Raw genomic sequence first — 19,887 nt, forward strand, 5'->3', positions numbered from 1 at the left:
TGGGAACCTAGTGTGAAAAGAGCTTGTCCAACCAGCTAGATATTTAACCCAGGGTTGGGTCCCAAATTGAAGTTGACAGTAACTGTTTAAATGGGGGTTATTGGTCTTTAATTGTTCATGCAACAGTTGTCTAAACTGAACTGTGCAGCCATTTACTGAAGCATTAAGCTTGACCACATTCAGATTTTGACTCCCTATCCAGTAGGTGAAGGTGAGTGTCTCCCAAGACCTTTTGTAGAAGACAGATTGTCATGAGGTAGCTTCTATAATAACACAATGGTGCTTGTATCTTATTGGCTAGGACTACTTTAATAAAGTAGTAATATTTGTATAATCTGGTTGTAATGATGTAAACGTTTCTCCAAAGTGGCAACTTTACAAGAGATGCAAAGAACCTTAACTTTCAATGTTATGTAAAAGATTCATACAGTTGCATTTGTCGAATTTTGACAATGTAAAGGACAAAAGATGCATAAACTGTACACAGACTGACTGAGGTGTACTGTACATTTGTAATTTGGACGATTAACGCCCTCTAGTGGCCGGATGGATAGGTACCAGGCTCTTTACACAAGCAAACAGCAGCCAAAATCATCCATGCTAGAAGAAAAGGCACCAACACTGCCCCACAGTGGCTTAATGAAGGAACTACGTCTTCTACCCGCTGCGTCCGTGCTGTGATCTGAGAGCGCTGGTCCTGCTGCGCATGCGCATGCAGCTGTTTTCATAACTTCAGCGGAGTCAGGCTGAAGTGACACTTTCTCTCCCCGCGCTGCTGATGTCGGGCGTGTGAAGACGTTTGCTTTAATTTGGTGTGCGAGCAAGCCTACAGACAGCCCCGCAGGACCACCTACTTCACCCAGAACCACAAACTGACCCTGCAGATTCGCGCATCTGCAGGTGAAGACATTCACGTTACCAGTAAGGTCTTTCCTCTGTGTTTGGTCTGGGTAAGTCTCTGCAGTGCTGATAAATCAGAGCTCTTGCTTTAGGCTAATGCATGGATATTTATTTGGAGTAAAAGCCTGATGAGGGTATATGTGGAAGCGAAGTCTGGTTGTTATGTTTAATGTATGTAATGTTGAACCCAAATTATACCCATGATAGATATGATGATTTTATGCTCCATTAGCAGCATTCAGTCAGTGGATTTGTACTGTAAATATCTGCCACACACAGGGTTATGTCACGTTTCCTGCCTAATGGCAGGTGTGTGACGTTAGAGGGAGCTTTATCTACTACCTCGCACCACTAGTATTAACCCATTAATGACTTACTTTTGTGTGCATGTATGTGTATATATTTATATATAAAAATCTCATCTTTGAGCTTGCCTTCAAAAGTGATCTTCCCCTAAATCTAAATTTAGATTTGTAAAAATGAGTTTTGTTTTTTTCTTAAATGCTTTCCTTTTGTCACATGAGATTGCTGACTAATTTTGAACAAAACATGATCTTTTCTGAATAAAACATTAAAATGACATGTAGCCTAACTTTAAAAAAACAAACAAACAAAACTAACAAACTAGCTGCTTAGCTAAGGCAAGGGTGTCCAGTCCTGCTTTTTTAAAGCCCGTTCTAACACATCTGATGCAGGAAATAAAGGCTTTAGGGGCATCAGAATATTAGAGCCAGATAGGACTGGGCATCAGTACTCTAAACTTTTGTTTGTTTGAGTGCTTTCCCAACCCTGGTCCTAGAGAACTCCTGCCCCGTACATTCAGGTGTTTTCCTGCTGTTCAAACACATTTGCACTAACAGCTTTGGAGCTCTAAGAACAAGTTAAAGTATGTGGTTCTCTTTATTATAAATTGTTAAATTATAGATCATAACATTGCACACTCATTTTCCAACCTCCAACCCAAATCTACCACACCTCATTCAACTAATTATGTGCTGAGCAGAGCTGATAATCACAACATTTTCCGTAGATCACAACGCTTGATGCCATTTCAGTTTGTATTAATTAAGTTAATGATTTAATGCTTCTGCTCGATGCCAAACGAATGTCTCTCAAGCCTGACTAGGCTTGCTTTGATGAGACTGTTTTGTCCAGTGTTCGTCATGCTGTAAACACTGGCCTCTATACTGTAAGCCAAATATTTAGGGTAACTGGTTACTTTTACAATTAACTTTTAATTTTGCTCCTTTTAGAAGCAATTCGCTGAACCTTTCCTGAAGATGAAGATTGCCGTTCTTGGTGCCACAGGGCAGACTGGGCAGCAGCTGGTGAGCCAAGCTCTGCAGCAGGGGCACATTGTCACTGCCATTGTGAGAAACCCTGAAAAACTGACTACAGCCCACGACAACCTTAAGGTAAAGCATGCCTTCAAACACTCAATGAAGGATGAAGATCAATTAAGATCTTCCGAAGAAAGCATTGTATTCTCAGTGCACCTCTGTCTGGTTAATCATGTTTATAATTAAGTCAAAATAATGACAAGATTCAGTGGGTAAATGGATATTACTGATGTTTTGGGTTTGTGGTTCTTGAACTTGTCTTTCTGTATGAGGATCACTTTGAGTCTGAGGTACGTAAACGCAAGAACCAGTCACAATACACATGGTTTATTGTAGGGTGTATCTGTCTAGTACATGTTCCCTTCCATGAGGCCTTTGTGCAAGTGTATGCACAAAACATGGTCGTAACCGATTTTTACTGTACTGTTTTCCAATGGCTAGCCATCCCTTTTATAGACTAGTTAGAATATTGGGCCTTTGATATAGATGTATCTTGTTTGTAAATGACCTATCTTTTAACTGGCTGTCTTGTACTTTGCCTCAGTCCTTATGACTTTAGTGTGTAGGTGACCAACCAAGATGTTGAAGTTAACATATATGGATTGTGTGAACTCCATTTCTAAGATTTGCCCCCCTTTTAAATTCAGCCAATTAGAAGAGACTTAACATACATTATACATTAGAATTCTGAAAAGGTCAAGAAGTCAAATGTATTAATTTCAAAATGCTGCTGGGTGTTCGAAAACACTTTAATTCTGCCATTAATATCACAAGAAATGCATGACTTAAATACAGCTCTCCTAATCTGATTATCTCTGTCCTACATACTGCATCTGCCCATTGACTATTTTAGGCAGAACTGTTGCCTGAAAGATCATTGACTTTGGATGCAGTGGAGACGAGCCTAAGTGGTAACTAAAATGACAGATTGAGCCACTGCCTTACTGTCTAAACACACTGTCCCACTGTAGGTTGTGGAGGGGAATATTTTCTCTGAAGACAGCCTGAAACCACATTTTAAAGACCAGGATGCTGTTATGTCATGTCTTGGGTTTCCACCATCTGTTTTGGGTGGAGTCACTGGCTACACAGAGTCTATGACCGCAACGCTTGGTGCCATGCGAGAGGCCCGAGTGAATCGAATAATCACCATGACCTCCTGGTACACTGAACGTAAGTGTCTAGCTGTTGCCAAATGAAAGTGTACATTTAAAAACAATATGCATTATAATGGCCTACTTATGTGCTTTATAATGATTCACAGCAAATTCAGGCAGCAAAGCATCATTCTTTGTCCGTAACATGCTGCTGCCGATGATTCGAAGCGTTCTGAGCAACATGTACGAGATGGAGCAGCATTTGCAGAAGACCGAGGACATCAACTGGACAGTAATCAGGCCACCTGGACTCAAGAATATACCTGTAACAGGTGTGTAAGATGATGAACGACTTCCAGTTTAAACGTGTAAAAGACTTTTAAATGGGCAAGTGCTGTGGCAGATTCCCTCTTATAGGGAAATGGGTCTTGAATGCTTTTAGTTTACTCCTAGGGGCAGTAAATGTAGTTATAAGCTTCATTGTTCCTCAGCTGCTTGGAGTGCTACATTCCAGAAATACTGTAGCTAAACAGAACTCTCAGCCCATATAACTGATTTAGCTGTTGGAGAGCTGTTTTAAGCATTATTTTTCCTGCATTATTTTTCATGACTGGAGTGGGCTAAATTGCACAAATGTGATTTTAATGCATTCTGACGAGGATCCTACGAGGTTGCTAAAGATATTAAAAAAATAATAAAATCTTGTGTTTTAAGGTGGTAGTAACTTTAGGCTCCTGTAGTATTAATGCACAGCCCAATTGTCCTTGTGCAACAGGATTCATTGCTTAAGAGGAGGTAGTACAGTGCAGTGAATGTCTTGTTTGACGTGTGAAAAATGGGCCACAAAGTTAACAATTTAGAAAAAAGTACTGATTGCATTTGAGCATGCCAAAGGTATCAAAGGGAAGTGGCAAAAAACCCAGTCTACAGAATTTGTCAGAACTGTCTAAAAGACAAAACTTGCAGCCAGGGACTGCTGTTTGACTTGGGAATGAAAAATACTACTCACAGGCAAGAGCTGCTTCTAGAAGTTAACACTGGTCCTTCAATCAGTTTCTGGAAGAACAGTCTGCAGGGAACTGTATACCATGAACATATGGTGGAGAGTGGCCCGGAAGAGGCTCTGCTCAAGAGTGCCCTGTAGCCCGGGTTTTTTTTTTCCACTGCTGGTAGACCTGTATGACCTGTAGTCTTTCAATACACCTGCAAATTCAGCAACTTCCTGTACACTATGACCTTTGGCATGCCCAGTCACTCCTTTTTGCCAATTACTAACATCTGCTTTGCATTCTCCACACATCCAACAAGACGTTCAGTGCACTCTCTTCTTAATATATGAATCACCCTGCACACCTCACAGGTATTTATAGCCTGATCATCCTTGTGCAACACCATCTGCAGGAGCCGGACTATATTAGTAGTTTTTGGGGAACCTGTATACTCGAACTAGTTGGGGGAAACATAGTGTTTAGATTAGATGCCCAAGTCCTGAGCAACACCATTTAACATTAACATTTTGGACCATATCCACCCTTCATAACAAGCATGTGTAGGTGTGGTGTTACAGATGCAGGAGAGGCTACATTTTCAACCACTTGGGGGTGCACTAATTTAGGTTTGGAACACCAGACAGCAGCAAGTGTAATTTATTGGAATGAAAGTTGTTTGACAATCTCCTGTTTTAAGTTTTAGTCAGTACGATTTAGTTCAGTGTTTTTTAAACGTCCAGCAAAAATTGGATTTGCTATATAGAACATTGCTTAAAACACTGATCAGGCCTTTCTAAGATCATGTCCAGACAGTTCCATTCTCCTAATGGGTCATAAGCCTAATCTCGAATACCTCTTTACTCCCTATATGGTTACATAAGTCATAAACGTATGTCTACACAGACTGCGCTACATTTCAGATTGACTCATGAATAAATGCAAATACTGTTCTATGACAAAGTGAGATGTAAGACTTTATTTGGTGAGGATCAATTGGTTTGGGTTTCTGCTGCTCAGGGTGCTCTATCATCAGTGTTCCTGCCTTGTGCTGTGCTTTTTTTTTTTTTTTTTTTTTTTTTTTTTTTTTTTTTTTTTTCGCCCTCCCTCGTTTCCCCTCCAGCTTTCATATCCATAAGGAAATGGATAATGCTGATCTTTGTTTTTAAGGTCCTTCATCCTTGATCCCAAATGGCAAACTCATTGTATTTGGCAGTAAGCTTCTTTGTTAATAATTAATTCAAGCTAGACCGCTTTACATTCTCAATCAGTTTCGAGCGTCATAACCTTTTGTTTCATGTTGCTGAAATACTATTCTAAATGTCTTCACAGAAAACAAGTTCCTGACTCATGAAGGTTGCTACGTCCCTGATGAGAAGGGCTACCCTATAGGACAGACTATATCCAGAGCAGATGTTGCTCGCTTCATGCTCTCTCAGCTTACCAACAGCTCCTGGATAAAGAAGGCAGTTGCCATAATCACCAAATGATATTTCTGTGATCCATGTGATGCAGAGAATGTTCATTAAAACATTAAACAAGATTGCCATTTATTGCCTTTACTACACATTGCCTACATACTGTTTAAAGTGGTTTCCTACAGGATCTTTAACTATATTTGTATTTAATCATTATCTGATGCCTAAAATGTCTAAACCACAATGCTTCTGCCATTAAATCAGGTTCTTCAAAGTGGCTAAGCAATAGTTCTCTAAAACAGCAGATTCTTATTTAACACAATTTAATATGCAATCACAATGATTCCTTGTGATTCATGAAAGGGTTGTATGTGTAATATTTATTGCAAGCAGTCTTTGACCTGGTCAGAAACATTACAAACATAACACTTAACCAGTGTCCCCAGTCTTGCCCACTCATAACAATAAAGGCTCTTGAATATACAGTTTAGGTACTGTATATTCAGGTCTTTTACACAGTGTGTGTGCATTGTGTTCTTGCATTCAGTGCTTTTTCACTACTGTACCCAGCATACATTATGCAAATGCATCATACAACACCCCCCCCCCCAACAGTGACATTCCACAGTGATCAAGATCAGTGCTGTTACCTATCTACATTATCTAGCGAAAAAGCATTCTAAGCATCTTGTTTACTGTCCTGTACTTTTTCAAATGTTCCTCCCACCAAAGTTAATCTTCAATGTATCTTGATGTGTCGAGAAAATCTTGCTCTACTGCAGTGCCAGAGTAGGAGGTAAGTATATGTATTCTCAGATCTAGCTATGATTCTATATTAAATTTTTTAACAGTGGGCTACTTTAAGTTCTCTTCTGTTCTCAAAAATAAAAACTTGCTATGAATTGATTTGAATCCACTTTATTAATCCCTGAGGGGCAATTCACACTGAGCACAGACATCATAAACATTACACAACAGCCAAGGACAAAACATTAAAAGTGAGTACAGTTGCCAAGCAATTAATGTGAGTGCCCATTTAAGTCTGATGGCTTTATGCACAAAAGGTTACTCTCAGTGATGGCCATACCTTTTATCAAGAGGTGAATGCATTTGCATTACAACTTATTTGACTTGTACTGCTACAACAATATATGAATACAATTAATTCATGCAGATGTGCAAAGAATTATATTACACAATACATACACTTATAATTGTGCAGGATTTATGCAGGGCTGAAAAACGTGCTGCATACACAACAGTCCAAACCAAGTTGGTTTAATTAAAGAATACTTCAGCAGTTTTCAGCTTTTGCATCATGGCTGAATGAGTGTCTAATGAGAGACAGCAAATCTGAGCAGTCACAATGTCACACCTAAGTGTAAATAACACAGTCCAAAGGCTGGCTGCAGCTTCTAGAATGGGACAATTGTGTGTTGTTTTCTTGTTAAATCCGTTCCACTTTCAGTCTCCAGCTTTGTTCATCTGTGCTGTCTATCTGGACTTCTTTTCCCTCTTCTCCTGCACTCAGGGAGCAGTTGTAGGGATGGTAGTGACATTGGCCCATGAGGGAACCTCATTCAGTTGGAACAGAGCAGTGCCCCAAGTGTGAACAGCAAAGTTAACACAGAGGATCCCCAGCAAATTCAGCATTAAGCCAGGCTTTACCTGTAGGTGGAAAGTTACAAAGTTACAGCCATGTTGTCCATGTCATACAGTCCATAGAACTGACTGGAAGAAAGTAGTGCTGGGTGATACGGATGTTGGTCTAATGTGACAATATTAGTGTATTTTGTATGATCCCACAGATGGTATGAAGTCCTCAAAATGTTTAACAATGTCCCCATGCTGTTATAGTAAACACTTACAGGAGCAAGTTTGTATTGTTATCTGTATATTTTATGATGTTTGGGATGTTTTCCCTCCCTTTACCTGTACCTACTTTAGGCAGGGGTGGTAAGTGACAAAGAAGTAATTCTTTACTGTATTTAAGTGATTATTTTAATCCTTTGCAATAATCACTAGTATTATATAGCCTGATTTTAACTCACTGGATATACAAACAATATATTTTATTGTAAAATAAAACATTGAAAGTTATGAAAAAAACATATAAAAAAACAAATAAAAACACTATAATTTTTCGAAAACAAATCTCTAAAGTTAAGACGACATCCCTTATGAGCTGGATAGTCATTTGCTGTCGTCGGGTTTCAGATTGTGTTGAAATAAAAACCATTTCATGCATTTGATCAATTTTGCTGCCCAACACTGTAAGAAAACACACTCAATATAAGCCTGAGAGAGAAACAGTGAGGCTCACCATGTCCATGATCTTGAGTTTGGCATAGGAGAATGTGATGGCATTGGGGGGTGTGGCCACTGGTAGCATGAAGGCAAAGGAGGCAGAGATAGTGGGAGGGAGCATAATGTACAGTGGGTGAAGCTCAACAGCAGTGGCCTGGTAATGCAACATGAGAAGATGATGTCAGAAATACTAAAGAGGCCATATATGATCATACAGTCCTTTCAGATGTGGATATTTTTTGTTTGCCAGGGTTTCGTTCAGTCTGGAAGATCACCAAGTTTATTCCTTTTCTGCTACAAACTGTGTACAGTAACATCACTTCAATGTGAAGGGGCAGGCTAAACTTTATTGGCTGTTGTTGATTGAATGGCTTGTTATATGTAAATGTGGTAATGATTATTACATCATATGTATGGCTAATTTTAAATGCACAGTCTTGCAGCTTACTTTCCATTTACAAACTGTATTGAATCCACCAATATTTACATACACCAAACAAAAATCTAATTTCCCATGATACCAGTCCTTTAAACACACTGTATACATAAATCTGCCAGTCTTTCTTTTGCACGTGTACTTGGGTGTGTGCTTGATCTCACCATGGATGCCAAAACAGGCAGCAACATAGTGCTGATTACTGCATTGTGGCAGAGCTCCGTGAGCATAGCCATTATAAAGCAGAGTAAGAAAGAGAGAGCAACTGGGGGGATGTTCTTCAGAGGCTCAAGAGTTTGTGCAAACATCAATGACAGTTTGGATACCTAGACACAAAACAGAAAGACAGACACAAAAAGTCTCAGTTCATCGTTTAAGTGTTAACATGTGATACCCTGGTGTTTTTATGACTTTAGCAGTGCCCCTCATGTAATTCTGTCTACTGCTCCATTTATCACAGTCATAACATCTGCTCTGTGAATTATTGATGACTGTGCTGCCAGATTGCTCACACAGAGAGATTCCTCAGTTGACTGAATAGACAGGTAAACCAGACAGACTGTCATACTTATGATGTTCGTCAAAGGCTGTGGACTGTCATGATCTTAAGGTTGGCAGGTAATGTGTTTTTAGGTTGGTAGTGATGAGGTCGATGTACCTCACAGCCTCTAGCAAGCGCAAAGGACCCTCCTAGCAGCAGCATGATATTCCAGGGCATCTTCTTCTGCACCAGCTCCCACTGCAGTAAGGTTGGAGGAGCCTTCCATTTCCTCCTTCCTGCCATTAAGAAGAGCAAACACTTCTTATCATGCACTGTTTTTATTTTGTGGATTCAGCTACTTTAAGGGTACATTCACTGCTAGCACTAGTGTTCAGGGATGCCCACAGAGCCAAAAAGCACAGAAGTGCACTTAAATGCAAAAGTGTTCATACAACCTTTTATTGATTTCCAACATGGAAAAACGTAATAAACGTAATAAAGTCCTATACAGAAAACAACCTTATAAATGCACATTATTGCAAATTTAGAACACAATTTAGAAATTAGAACACATATGTTATTTGGAGTACAAATGACACTTCCATAGACTGTGCCATTTACATTAATTCACCATTAATACATCATTCTCTACAGATTAGTGCTGGGTAGAATCAGGCTTTTCCTGCAACAACAGCTTTGCTCACTGTTAGGGAGGGATTTTCACACTTTGTACATGCTACATGTTTTTAAACGCACTATAATTGTGCATTAAAATGTAAATAATTGATAAGAATTTGTACTTATCACTTAAAAAATAAACAAAACAAGTATTTTGACCAGAGCTTCACAAACCTTTGTATATGACTATACTTCTCATATTGAGATAATCAATGAAAACACAGACTAATGGGGTTTAAATTACCAGACTTTGGTCAAGAGTTTGGTTGAGTTTGATTACTTAGTTAAAGGAATGCCTGACAGAGACAATAAGCAAGTTTCAGTACCAGTAATGTCTAAAGAACCAGTATTCCAGCATGAGAACTCAAGTTTGGAGGGGATGATGAAGAACAAGAGGCAGATAAATATGGAGACTGTAGCATCGGTCACAAACCTGAAACATATAACAAAGGACGGATAACTAACAAAACCTAAAATAAGGAAGCTGATGACAGATACACCACTAGTTATATAATAATGCTAGCTGCCATAGCAATGTAGAATTGGAGAGTTGTATAGTACAGAGTTTAGTTCAAAGACTAAATGACATTTATTGCATCTCAGTCATACAGTATGCATCTTCTAACCACATGGCACAACAATAAACTGAAATAAATCTCATATTTTATATGACCTCATATAAACCTCATATATTATGGGTCTCATACAAAAAAACAGTGTGACTTTACATAGAACCAGAGATATTTATGGAGTTCTTATCTCAACCAGTCTCATGATGTGGGGGCCCATAGGCACTTTGGTGGATTGATAATAGGAAACAATGATGTTAAGGAGAACCAGAATATGATTATGCCTATTTTATACATGTGTCTTTAACTGGTTTTATATAGTAGTGTGGAACTACACATTCAGAACACATGCAAATGCTACAATTTACTCCAACCTTTTTTGGTAGTGTACCAAGTCTTACAGCTTTCTGTCTTTCTGGAACTATGGTCGAACGTATGTGTGTGTCTTGTGTTTGTGGTGTGTATGCTCACTTTCTCTCTTGATTGAAGAGCAGTGAGGCCCAGCCCGTGGAGAATCCAGGTTCTCGTGTAAACCACAGCAGCACAAGCAGCAAAAAGAGCACCAACACAGCACATTCAGCAAAGCTCATCCTGCACAGCTTCCTGTACTCACTCTTCATCGTCTGATACACCTGCTGCTCACTTCTGCTGGTCTTTCTGCAGCCAAATGTGTTTTTCACACTGGAGAGTAAAGAAAAAAAAAAAAGAAAAAAAAAAAAAAAGAGTTCATTTATTTTATTTAGGGCCGCTGGTGTGAAAAACAGTATTTACCCAGAGAATATTGTGTTCTACATAATAGCATATTGTAAAATGCATTGCTTAGCAAAAATAATAATAATAATAATAATAATAATAATAATAAAATAGCCCTTAACCAACTGTCGTCAGATAGCATGTGTTTGCACTGACAGGGTTAATATAGTTAAAATGTAGCCCAACAAAAGCTTTTTTACAAGTAAAGTTTCCAAAAGCTATATGACAGTGCTATTTATTAACATGGATAAAATGAGTGAAACTGAGTTTGTACAGTATGTCTGGTGATTTAGAAATGCAGTTTGAGTATTAGCTACTGGGTGGGAATTGGATTTTAAAAGGTGAAAATCAGAATAAAAAACAAACCAAAAAAAATAAAATAATCCAGTGAGAACAACGGATACGGATAAGTATTTAATATGCAAATGTATGCATGATTAATCAGATCATCTTATTCATATATAAATTCGTTTTCAAAGCAAGGGTTCATTATGATAATCAGGTTTCCCTGAAGTGTCTTGCCATAAACCTAAGTTGTGACTTTTAGAAAGCACTAGTTGCACATTAGCATTGAGGCACTACCACTACAAACTCACAGTTAAAGTTCTATTACAGTTCAGTTACACATTAAAATGAATTAGGTTTAATTGCAATATGGGCCAATCATGTGATACAAAAAATCCCCAAAAAACAAAACTAGATTTTTAAATGCTATACTTTTCAGTTTATTCATTTTGGTCTGATGGTCATGGCTGCTTCATTTTTACCATTTTAGCATGGTGTGCACGGTGTCCAGAATATACTGTATTTTAACTTACTTGAACCCCAAGTACAAAAACTGCAACCATAACCAGGAGGTGACCAGCATCAGCACCATGTTGGGGAAGGAGAATAGAAACCAGCTGGTATAGTTGATCACGTCTTTGTTCTCAGGAAACAGTCTATATTGAAATACACAAACAGTGTGGGACATGCTTCTTTAGACAGCACATCGAATATCATATGTTTATTATCATGATGGGTTTCAGATTTATCAATAGTCAATAGTCACTTAAAGCAGTTGATTAACCATTTTCACATGACTGAACTATGTTTAACACAGTTCAACATACCAAAAGTACAGTGAAAGACAAAATTATACTGTGGAAATGACTGACTGTTCATGTATGAATCACATACATAGTATACCCTCACTGGAATGGTTGGTAAAGTGGCTATTACTTGTCAATCTGGCCTTTGAGGATGAGGTTTGGGATGGAAGCGTTCAGGGTGGATGTGCCTCCGATGCTGGCAGCGTAACACACACTCAGGCTCATTCCTTTAGTAAGTTTCGAATACTTCTCCTCATGCATCACCCTCCTTTGCTCATCACTGAGGAGATCTTCAGAGTTCAGTTTGTTCACTACAGGGGAAAGAGCTGCGACTGGTTAGTGACTCTCTAATAAACATGAGAATGATAGCATTGCTCATGACACTCTCTGGAAAGTGTACTGCACAGATGACGGTTTTAAAAGACCCACATCCTTCTCGAGTTGTATAATAGCATTAAAAATCTTTTTAAACCATATTCTGTCCCTCTGTTCACATACCAGTATCATCAGTGCTGTGAATGGTCTGTCTGGCTCTGCTCCTCTGCAACTCATGCTCCTGAGCCTCAGCTTCTTTGAGGTGCTTCAGCACAGAGTGGACAATGGGCAGCATCATAGCTGTGGAGGCCACGTTAGTGATCCACATGGAAATAAAGGCTGTAATGGCCATGAACCCCATCATTAGCCTGAAAACATGTGTGTGATAGAGGAACAGATGGTAAGAGAGAGAGAGGGAGAGAAACACAGGGTGAGAGACACTTCATACTAATGTGTCTAGTGTTTTTGCCTCTAAGCAGCTTTAGCAGATTTTTTTGTGTAGCCCCACTGCCTCTTATCTCTTTTAAGGATGAGTACCACACTTTAATGATGAGATGTATATATAAAATAACGTGAACACGTTTTCACACTCAATTCATCTACAAGCCTTTTTTTTTTACGCAAACTAATCATCTTACCAAGTTTGGCCCCAACTTCCTCCTGTAGAACACTCTTTTGAGCCTAGTGAAGTATTAGCAGAGCTACTGCTAAATAGATTACACTTTATTTATGTTAAAATATGAAATAAATGTTCTAACTAACCCTCATTCTCTTACCCCTTCCTTTAATCTCTCTCACACACACTCACACACACACACACAGAGCTGCTTCCCTCTTAGACTGCTTAATTGCTTAACCAGCTAAATGCAATATATTTTTTAATTCAAAGATTTTAAAAAATTTGTTCAATGTGTTCGATCATGCAGAAAAGGCTCTTACAGTGCTGGCCTCGCCCCTACCAGCATAAGCATGCCCAGGGCAAAGCGCTTGTGGAGGTTCCAATACTCCACAGCTATGGCCACCATCAGGCCACCAGCACCCATGATGTTAGCATCGCCAAGATATTGTAAACACACCTGTGAGGAACCAGATAAACTGGGTCACTTATTCAGACAGAGAACTAGGTTTGCAAAAGCTGGATGTGTCGCGTAAAGGGCTCCGCACTCGTACCTGTTCAGACTTCATGATCCCCATAATGGGGAATAAGATAACAGGGAGAAGACCAGTTGCCGCCAGCGGTATACACTCTGTACACCAGTATAAACCCATCACGAGGACTACATAGCCACATCTGGCCTCCTGCAAATCGAAGTGTTCAGAGTTAGAATGCAGAGATGCACACACAGATACAACGGCAGTGCATATAAAGACATTCAGAGGAAGATACATTTAATCAGAGGTGGATGAATAGAATTCCTGTTAGCAATTACACATTGCTAATTCACTGTTAGCAATTACACATTGCTAACAGTGCTGGAAGGGGGAAGGCTCTATTGCATCTTTTCTAACCCTAGTACAACGTCACTGTACAGCTAAACACACTTGGAGGAGAACACTAACTGCCAATTCTGTTACATCAGCTAACAGACACCATACACTGACTGGCATCACCCTGTATGTTGAGGGGGAGACAGAAGACCATCCTACACATCCAGAAAGGATAGAGCCCAATTATGCTATCTGAGCCTGTAAGCCACAGATGACAGTGGCATCACTGGGTATTAAACCTGTGATCTCAATGATAGGGTCAATGCTTTGACAGCCCTGAAGTTTAGAGACCATATCTCATCCCTAGACCCACACAGGGCCTAATATCGGATTAAATGGTAATGGCCAATCCACCCTCTGAGAAATCAGCCCTACGAATGATATTGTAAGTGGAAGATAAATGTTGCTTTCACATATACTTTAATAAAACACAATATAGTTGTATTGTGGTTCAAATATCTGCATTAATCTGCATCATTTAATCAGGCCTATTTTGAATCAACCTACTTTTAGAGCACTGATCCCTTCTCTTCCCAACATTATTGACGCCGAAATGAATTGTACTGACTAATACATTATGGAAAGAATTGTGTGCTCTATTATTACAACAAAGTTTAGCAAACTAGGTCAGAGTTCAACCAAGACAGTTGTACAAATGCTGGTGAAAGTAAAAACAAACTCAAACTGGTTCCTAAAAAAACATGATTGTCTGATAAGGCCTCCAGGTAAAGCAATCTGCCAGCAGCACGAGACATGAAGTCCAAGGTAACTTGCTAAAAAGATGCAATCACATCTCATAGCAAGGTTTCAATTTGGAGAAACATTGGATGAGCAAGTGTCCAAAAACATTTGACTCTACAGTGTTTGAACCATTGCTAATTTTTATATTTAGCAATTTTAAAAAGCATCCCTTAACTACTACACTCGTTATTTTACTTTTGTCTCTTTGTCGGGCTGGATTACGTTTTTTTTCAAGTATCAGAACAATGTAAACCTTCAGGTTTGCTTTAGGTACTCGGAACAGAATCAACAGCAGTGAGCAGCTAGTTCAAACTATCAGAGCCACCAGTTCACCAGATATTTTATTTGGCAGCTTACCTGTATACATTCTGCATTAATGTAGGTAATTACAACAACATGTTTTATCATGGAATGCTAATTCAGTATCACATACTCACAGTCATTGATTAAGCCTAGTATTGGATTCAACTGCAGTGCAAGTGATGAATAACACTTGAAAATTAGACTAGACTTATGTTTAATCTGGGTCTGGGAAACTGATCCTAAATGTCCAAAAGAAAGTATTCTAGTGAATTCAGCTACAGCACTCAGTTTGTGTAATCTACACAGAAAAGCATGGCCAGTAGAATGGGGTGTTCTGGAGAAGCTGCACACAAGCCTAAAGTCATCATCCAACATCAGTACCAGATCTCCCAAATGTTCCCAAGGCTTAATGCAATCAGACCCTCACTATCTAGTGTAAAGCCTTCCCAAAAGAGCAGATACTGTTTTTATAGCAAAAGGGGGACAGGTTCTCTATGATACCATTTCTTTCAGAGGAGATTTTTGGATGAGGAGTCTACAAGCTTTTGGGCATTAAGACATGATCTTAGTACAGTAAAAGAACCTGTAGCCATGAGTTCTGACATTCAGTAAGCTACAATGTTATCAACACTAATAACTGATATAGTAAGTGTTAAGGAAAGTTGCATATTGAGTTGCAGAGATTGCTCTGAAATTTTTAAGTGAGGTTTAAATTCTCAAATCTGCTGCATAATCAAATCAGCAAGGTTGTTAAACAGTCATACAGGAAGGTTTGATGGGAAATGCTCTGTTCTAGAGAAACCCACAGTAATGGTGATATATTTGAACATTTGAAAAGGAGTCTGAATTCCACCCACTAAAAGCTAAATTGACAAAAGTATTGGGACACTTGCACATTCATTGTTTCTTTACATAAAATAAAGGGTATTTGGAAAAAAATCCTGCTTTTGTTTGAGTTACTGTCTCTACTGCCCAGGGAAAAATGCCTAAAAAAAATAATAATTTAAAAAATAAATAAATAAACAGTGGAATTCCCATTTAAGAGAACAGTGTAATCTTTGCCTTCAATTCTGTATGTTGGGCTGTGAACAGTCAGGCAGTTTGTGTAGTGGATTCTGAGACATTTGTCTGATATCTACCCATCATTTCTAAATGCAAACAAGACTAAGACAAGTTAAATACATGCAGAAATTACAGAGACGTCCTCCAGCATAACACATTTTTTCTAAACTGATGTTGTGAGGGTGTGTGTCAAAATTCAGTTAGCGTGCCTGGAATAGAGCCTGTAGATACACATGCATCACCCGTATGCACTCCAGAGCTGAAGGTTTGTACACATGCACACCCATATTCTTACCGAAGTGTTGACAATAATTGGTAGAGGCAGGAACAGCAGAGGCACCAGGAAGGCAATCAGAAAGTTTTTGTAATCCCCTATACGTCTCACAACAGAATTTGCCATAATCCAACTGTAGGAAGTAGCAGGACAAGAGAAGGAGAAAAACTTCACAGGACAATCTTTTAATCAAACCAGCTGGTTTATGGTGTGATCATGATGACAAAGATAAAGTATGGGTATATAACATACAGTCAAAAGTAAATATTAACCTCAGATGTTTACAAGGCTACAGATAAGAAAAAGTAACAGACTGAAGGTGTTATTCTGATAACTAGGTTCGGTCAAAACTAGCATAACATGCAGGACACTGAAGGCCTTCAGATTGAAGTGCTTGAGAAAGGGGGGTGTAGACACTAAGGAAAGCCAAGAGAATTGAACTGTTTGTCCTTGACCACTAGAGAAAAATAAAAGCTCCATTGCTCAATATCTGAAGCTGAAGAAAGTCTGCACTTATATTTTGTGCTCATGAGGCCAATCTGTTCAGACAATAGCTGTGATAGAGATACATCTTCTAATCCGTGCAAGTTGTACTGAAGACCAATAGGGGGCAGCAGCACATCATTTCCTCCCTTGTTGAATAACACAACCGCATCATTTTGTCTTCCAACCACTTTCATGTTTCCATATTTTAACACTGCACGTTTTAGAGAGGAATTGTATGTTGTAATACTTTTCACAAGATGGCATAAATCTGTCAGAGGGTTCTTCACAGGTCATTTGTGACTGTATTAAGTCAAAGCAACATTCATATTGGTCTTAATCAGGGGTGATCGGGTTGATTGACCCAGTTTTCATTCTCAATCATAGAGCATATCTAAACAACTATCAGCAAAAGAAGATCTGACGCATCTGGACATACTGAATTCCATAAAGTTTTTCGAATTTTTCCATGTTACCTCAGCCAGGGCCTGACAGGTCCTGTCATGGATTTCCATAGAAAAGAAAAATCATGAAAATCACACCAATTTTACTTCAACAAGCTCACAAAATATTACTACTATAGTTATTAAATAGTAAGTAATACTTTTTCACAGCAGGTTTATTTTCTGGAGGAAATTTCTCTATGGTCAAAACACTATTTTTTTTTTTTTTTTTTTTTGTGCAAACGGTGTGAGACGTTCCTGCATTTCTGTCAAATCTAGAGTGTGAATTGTTCATTTCTGCATGCAGTACTTCACAGCACCCATTTTTACTAATATGTTATTCAGGAAGACACAAAAATGTAACTTGCAAGTAGAAATTACTAATGTATCGATAGATGGATAGAAATGCATTGATCGATGTATTATATTGAATTTGAATTGAATTGGGATTATAAAAAGGTTGAAACTGCAGTTACTACAACAACACAAACAACTACACACTGCACAGACAGATACCATTTAATTAAAAGGTTAGTATTACATTAAAACATTGAAAGTAGCCTAAGAATTTGGCAGTTTAAGTTTTTTGACCATTTCAAACTACACATTAAAAATGCAAATCGCTTTCTGATCATCAGTGACTAGAACTGATGCTACTAGTGGTTGGCCTAGTGTTGTGGGTAAGAACATTGCTTTCATCACAGTGGACAGGATTTGATTCCAGGTTCAAATATTTTGAAAGGTGCTAAGGGGAATTTACCACAGTTTACATTCAGTTTTCTGTCACTTGAACACTGATTGCTTGAATTTAGTTGCTCATAATGTGGGTCTTTATTCATTACGTGCGTCAGTGGAGTACCAGTAAGACAGTCTAGTGTTTGTGTTGTGGTTTATAGATATTTAAGCCTTGTTGTAAACTAAATGTTAGCCTCCAGTGCTAAGAAGGACAAGTATGGCTTAGCTAACAACTCCGCTCATGTGTGTGCTCCCACAACTTTGTCTTTATCGTAAATCTGCAGCCACATCAGCTATTTGAAATAAACATGTATTTTTTTAAAAATGCATATTTTAGAAACAGCTACAAGGACAAGTCAAGTTACAAAACTCTGCGACCTTTAGTCCTGCAAATTATGGTCAGAGGGCATTTGTTCATAAGTGGAAGAGAGCATTTGCTAATCAGAAGAGCCATTACCAGACTATTGAGAAAGATGATTGATGAGCCAAGTTTCTCTTTCAAAACTGTAGCTGTATTGCCTCAGAAATGCTGGGAGATGTGCTCACACAATTCCCAGGTTTGTTTAAAAAAAGTGACAGTTATTCTCATGCTAGTAGTTTTACACAAGAAGTTCCAACTTCAGCCAAGCCCTCACATTTCACTGGGACTGAGTAATAAACTGATAAAGTCTCTACACTTTTATACTCTGGTGTTACCTTTACACTATTCATTATCTTTGTTTTCCAAGTTCAAAGGTGGAAGCTGCTGTGGTTTCAAGCAGAGGAGGACATTTAATCTTATGCTTTCTAAATGGAAGAGAGTTTTACAGGCAGACCACTGTGTTTGTAAAGAGGAGAATTTCATTGAACTGTTGTTACAGGAAGGGAGGGGGGGGGGGGGCCAAGAGTAGAGATCATGGTTTATTTATTTTTAACATGGAGAGAAAAAAATAAACTAAAAAATGGATAATCAGAAAGGTGAACAAGGATTATCGGGTGTGTTGTGCTTGGACTGCTTGAGCAACCCACTGATCCCACCGCACTGCAGGGGAGGTGTGAAAAAAGTGAAAAAAAAAAGGCACTCCAAGAAGTGGTGGGGCAAAAAAAAAGGGCAGAAACAGCCAACAAAGGCGACACACTAAATGGTGTTCTCAAACAAAGGGAGACAAATATCCAACAGGGTATTTTTTTTTCACCAAAAAAAAAAAAAAAAAAAAGAAAAAAAAGAAAGAAAAAACACCCTCAGCCTTGAGAATAAGGAACTGAAATGTTTGTTCACAGAAATGACTAAACTTAAAGGCTGTTAGCTGAACCTCAGCTCACACTTTAAACACACTTTTGAATTCTAAATGAAGAATTCAGTTGTCTTGTCTCTCTGTCTTGTTTTTTTTTCCTTGTTCTTAGTTTTTTTTTTGTCTTTTCTTTCTTGTCTTTTCACTTGTCTTTTCACTTGTCTTGTCGCTTTTTCTTCTAGTTTTCTCTTTACCGTTTTACCGTCTGCCCCTCTACAAAGGTGCAGCACTGAGCCATGGGTTGGGAGAGCTTTTATGCAGAGACCAGCAGGTGTGCCTGATTAGCTGTAATTAGCGCCGGGGCTTCTGGGAAATTGAGTTCAGAGCTGCTCCCAACTGCTTTCTTACTACACCGCCTTGGCCTACTGCTGGTGTCTGGCGGTGTGGACTGAACACTTCTGTACGAGTATAAATGGTAATACAGGCACATACCTATTGTATACTCAACTGTTGTAATATGAGACAAATAGATTTTCTGAATGAGAATGTGAAATGTGAAACCCAAGCCAGATCACTCTATGTTAATTTGTGAATAAAGAAAGAATAAAGGAGAAGCCCTATTATTAATTAACAATCCATCTGAAACTGGTTTAGCAGCTAAATACAAACAATTAAAGTGTAAGATGGCCATATAATCTAGTTTCTTTATGTAATCTTTAATCCAGAAAGTACAGTCTAGGGTTACTGAAGTTGAAGAGGCCATACAAATCCAATCT

At 38.7% G+C, this 19,887-nt stretch overlaps 2 protein-coding genes across 7 annotated transcripts; one reads left to right on the forward strand and one right to left on the reverse strand.

Moving 5' to 3' along the window:
• Positions 1-746: 746 nt before the first annotated feature.
• LOC140541931 (flavin reductase (NADPH)-like) lies at positions 747-5,876 on the forward strand. Of its 4 annotated transcripts, none has more exons than XM_072664731.1 (5): positions 747-900; positions 2,154-2,315; positions 3,212-3,413; positions 3,505-3,669; positions 5,656-5,876. In XM_072664731.1, exons 2-5 carry the CDS (start codon positions 2,181-2,183, stop codon positions 5,811-5,813), a joined length of 660 nt encoding a protein of 219 aa, XP_072520832.1. In that variant the 5' UTR covers positions 747-900; positions 2,154-2,180; the 3' UTR covers positions 5,814-5,876. The 4 variants fall into 4 exon arrangements, with proteins under 4 accessions (XP_072520832.1, XP_072520833.1, XP_072520830.1 ...); XM_072664732.1 differs by having other exon boundaries at positions 790-950; XM_072664729.1 differs by having other exon boundaries at positions 870-921.
• Positions 5,877-6,658: 782 nt separating this feature from the next.
• LOC140542363 (Na(+)/citrate cotransporter-like) lies at positions 6,659-19,822 on the reverse strand. 3 transcript variants are annotated; one of them, XM_072665314.1, is made up of 12 exons: positions 16,261-19,822; positions 13,542-13,670; positions 13,311-13,447; positions 12,555-12,739; positions 12,187-12,367; positions 11,784-11,906; positions 10,684-10,893; positions 9,970-10,076; positions 9,143-9,261; positions 8,649-8,810; positions 8,065-8,202; positions 6,659-7,409 (listed from the first exon to the last, which is right to left on the reverse strand). In XM_072665314.1, the coding sequence occupies exons 1-12, from the start codon at positions 16,363-16,365 to the stop codon at positions 7,269-7,271; spliced, it is 1,737 nt and encodes a 578-aa protein (XP_072521415.1). In that variant the 5' UTR covers positions 16,366-19,822; the 3' UTR covers positions 6,659-7,268. The 3 variants fall into 3 exon arrangements, with proteins under 3 accessions (XP_072521415.1, XP_072521416.1, XP_072521414.1); XM_072665315.1 differs by having other exon boundaries at positions 9,143-9,257; positions 9,945-10,076; XM_072665313.1 differs by having other exon boundaries at positions 12,187-12,382.
• Positions 19,823-19,887: the final 65 nt, after the last annotated feature.

The sequence above is a fragment of the Salminus brasiliensis genome, chromosome 20 (genome assembly GCF_030463535.1).
Source record: "Salminus brasiliensis chromosome 20, fSalBra1.hap2, whole genome shotgun sequence".
Classification (NCBI taxonomy): domain Eukaryota; kingdom Metazoa; phylum Chordata; class Actinopteri; order Characiformes; family Bryconidae; genus Salminus; species Salminus brasiliensis.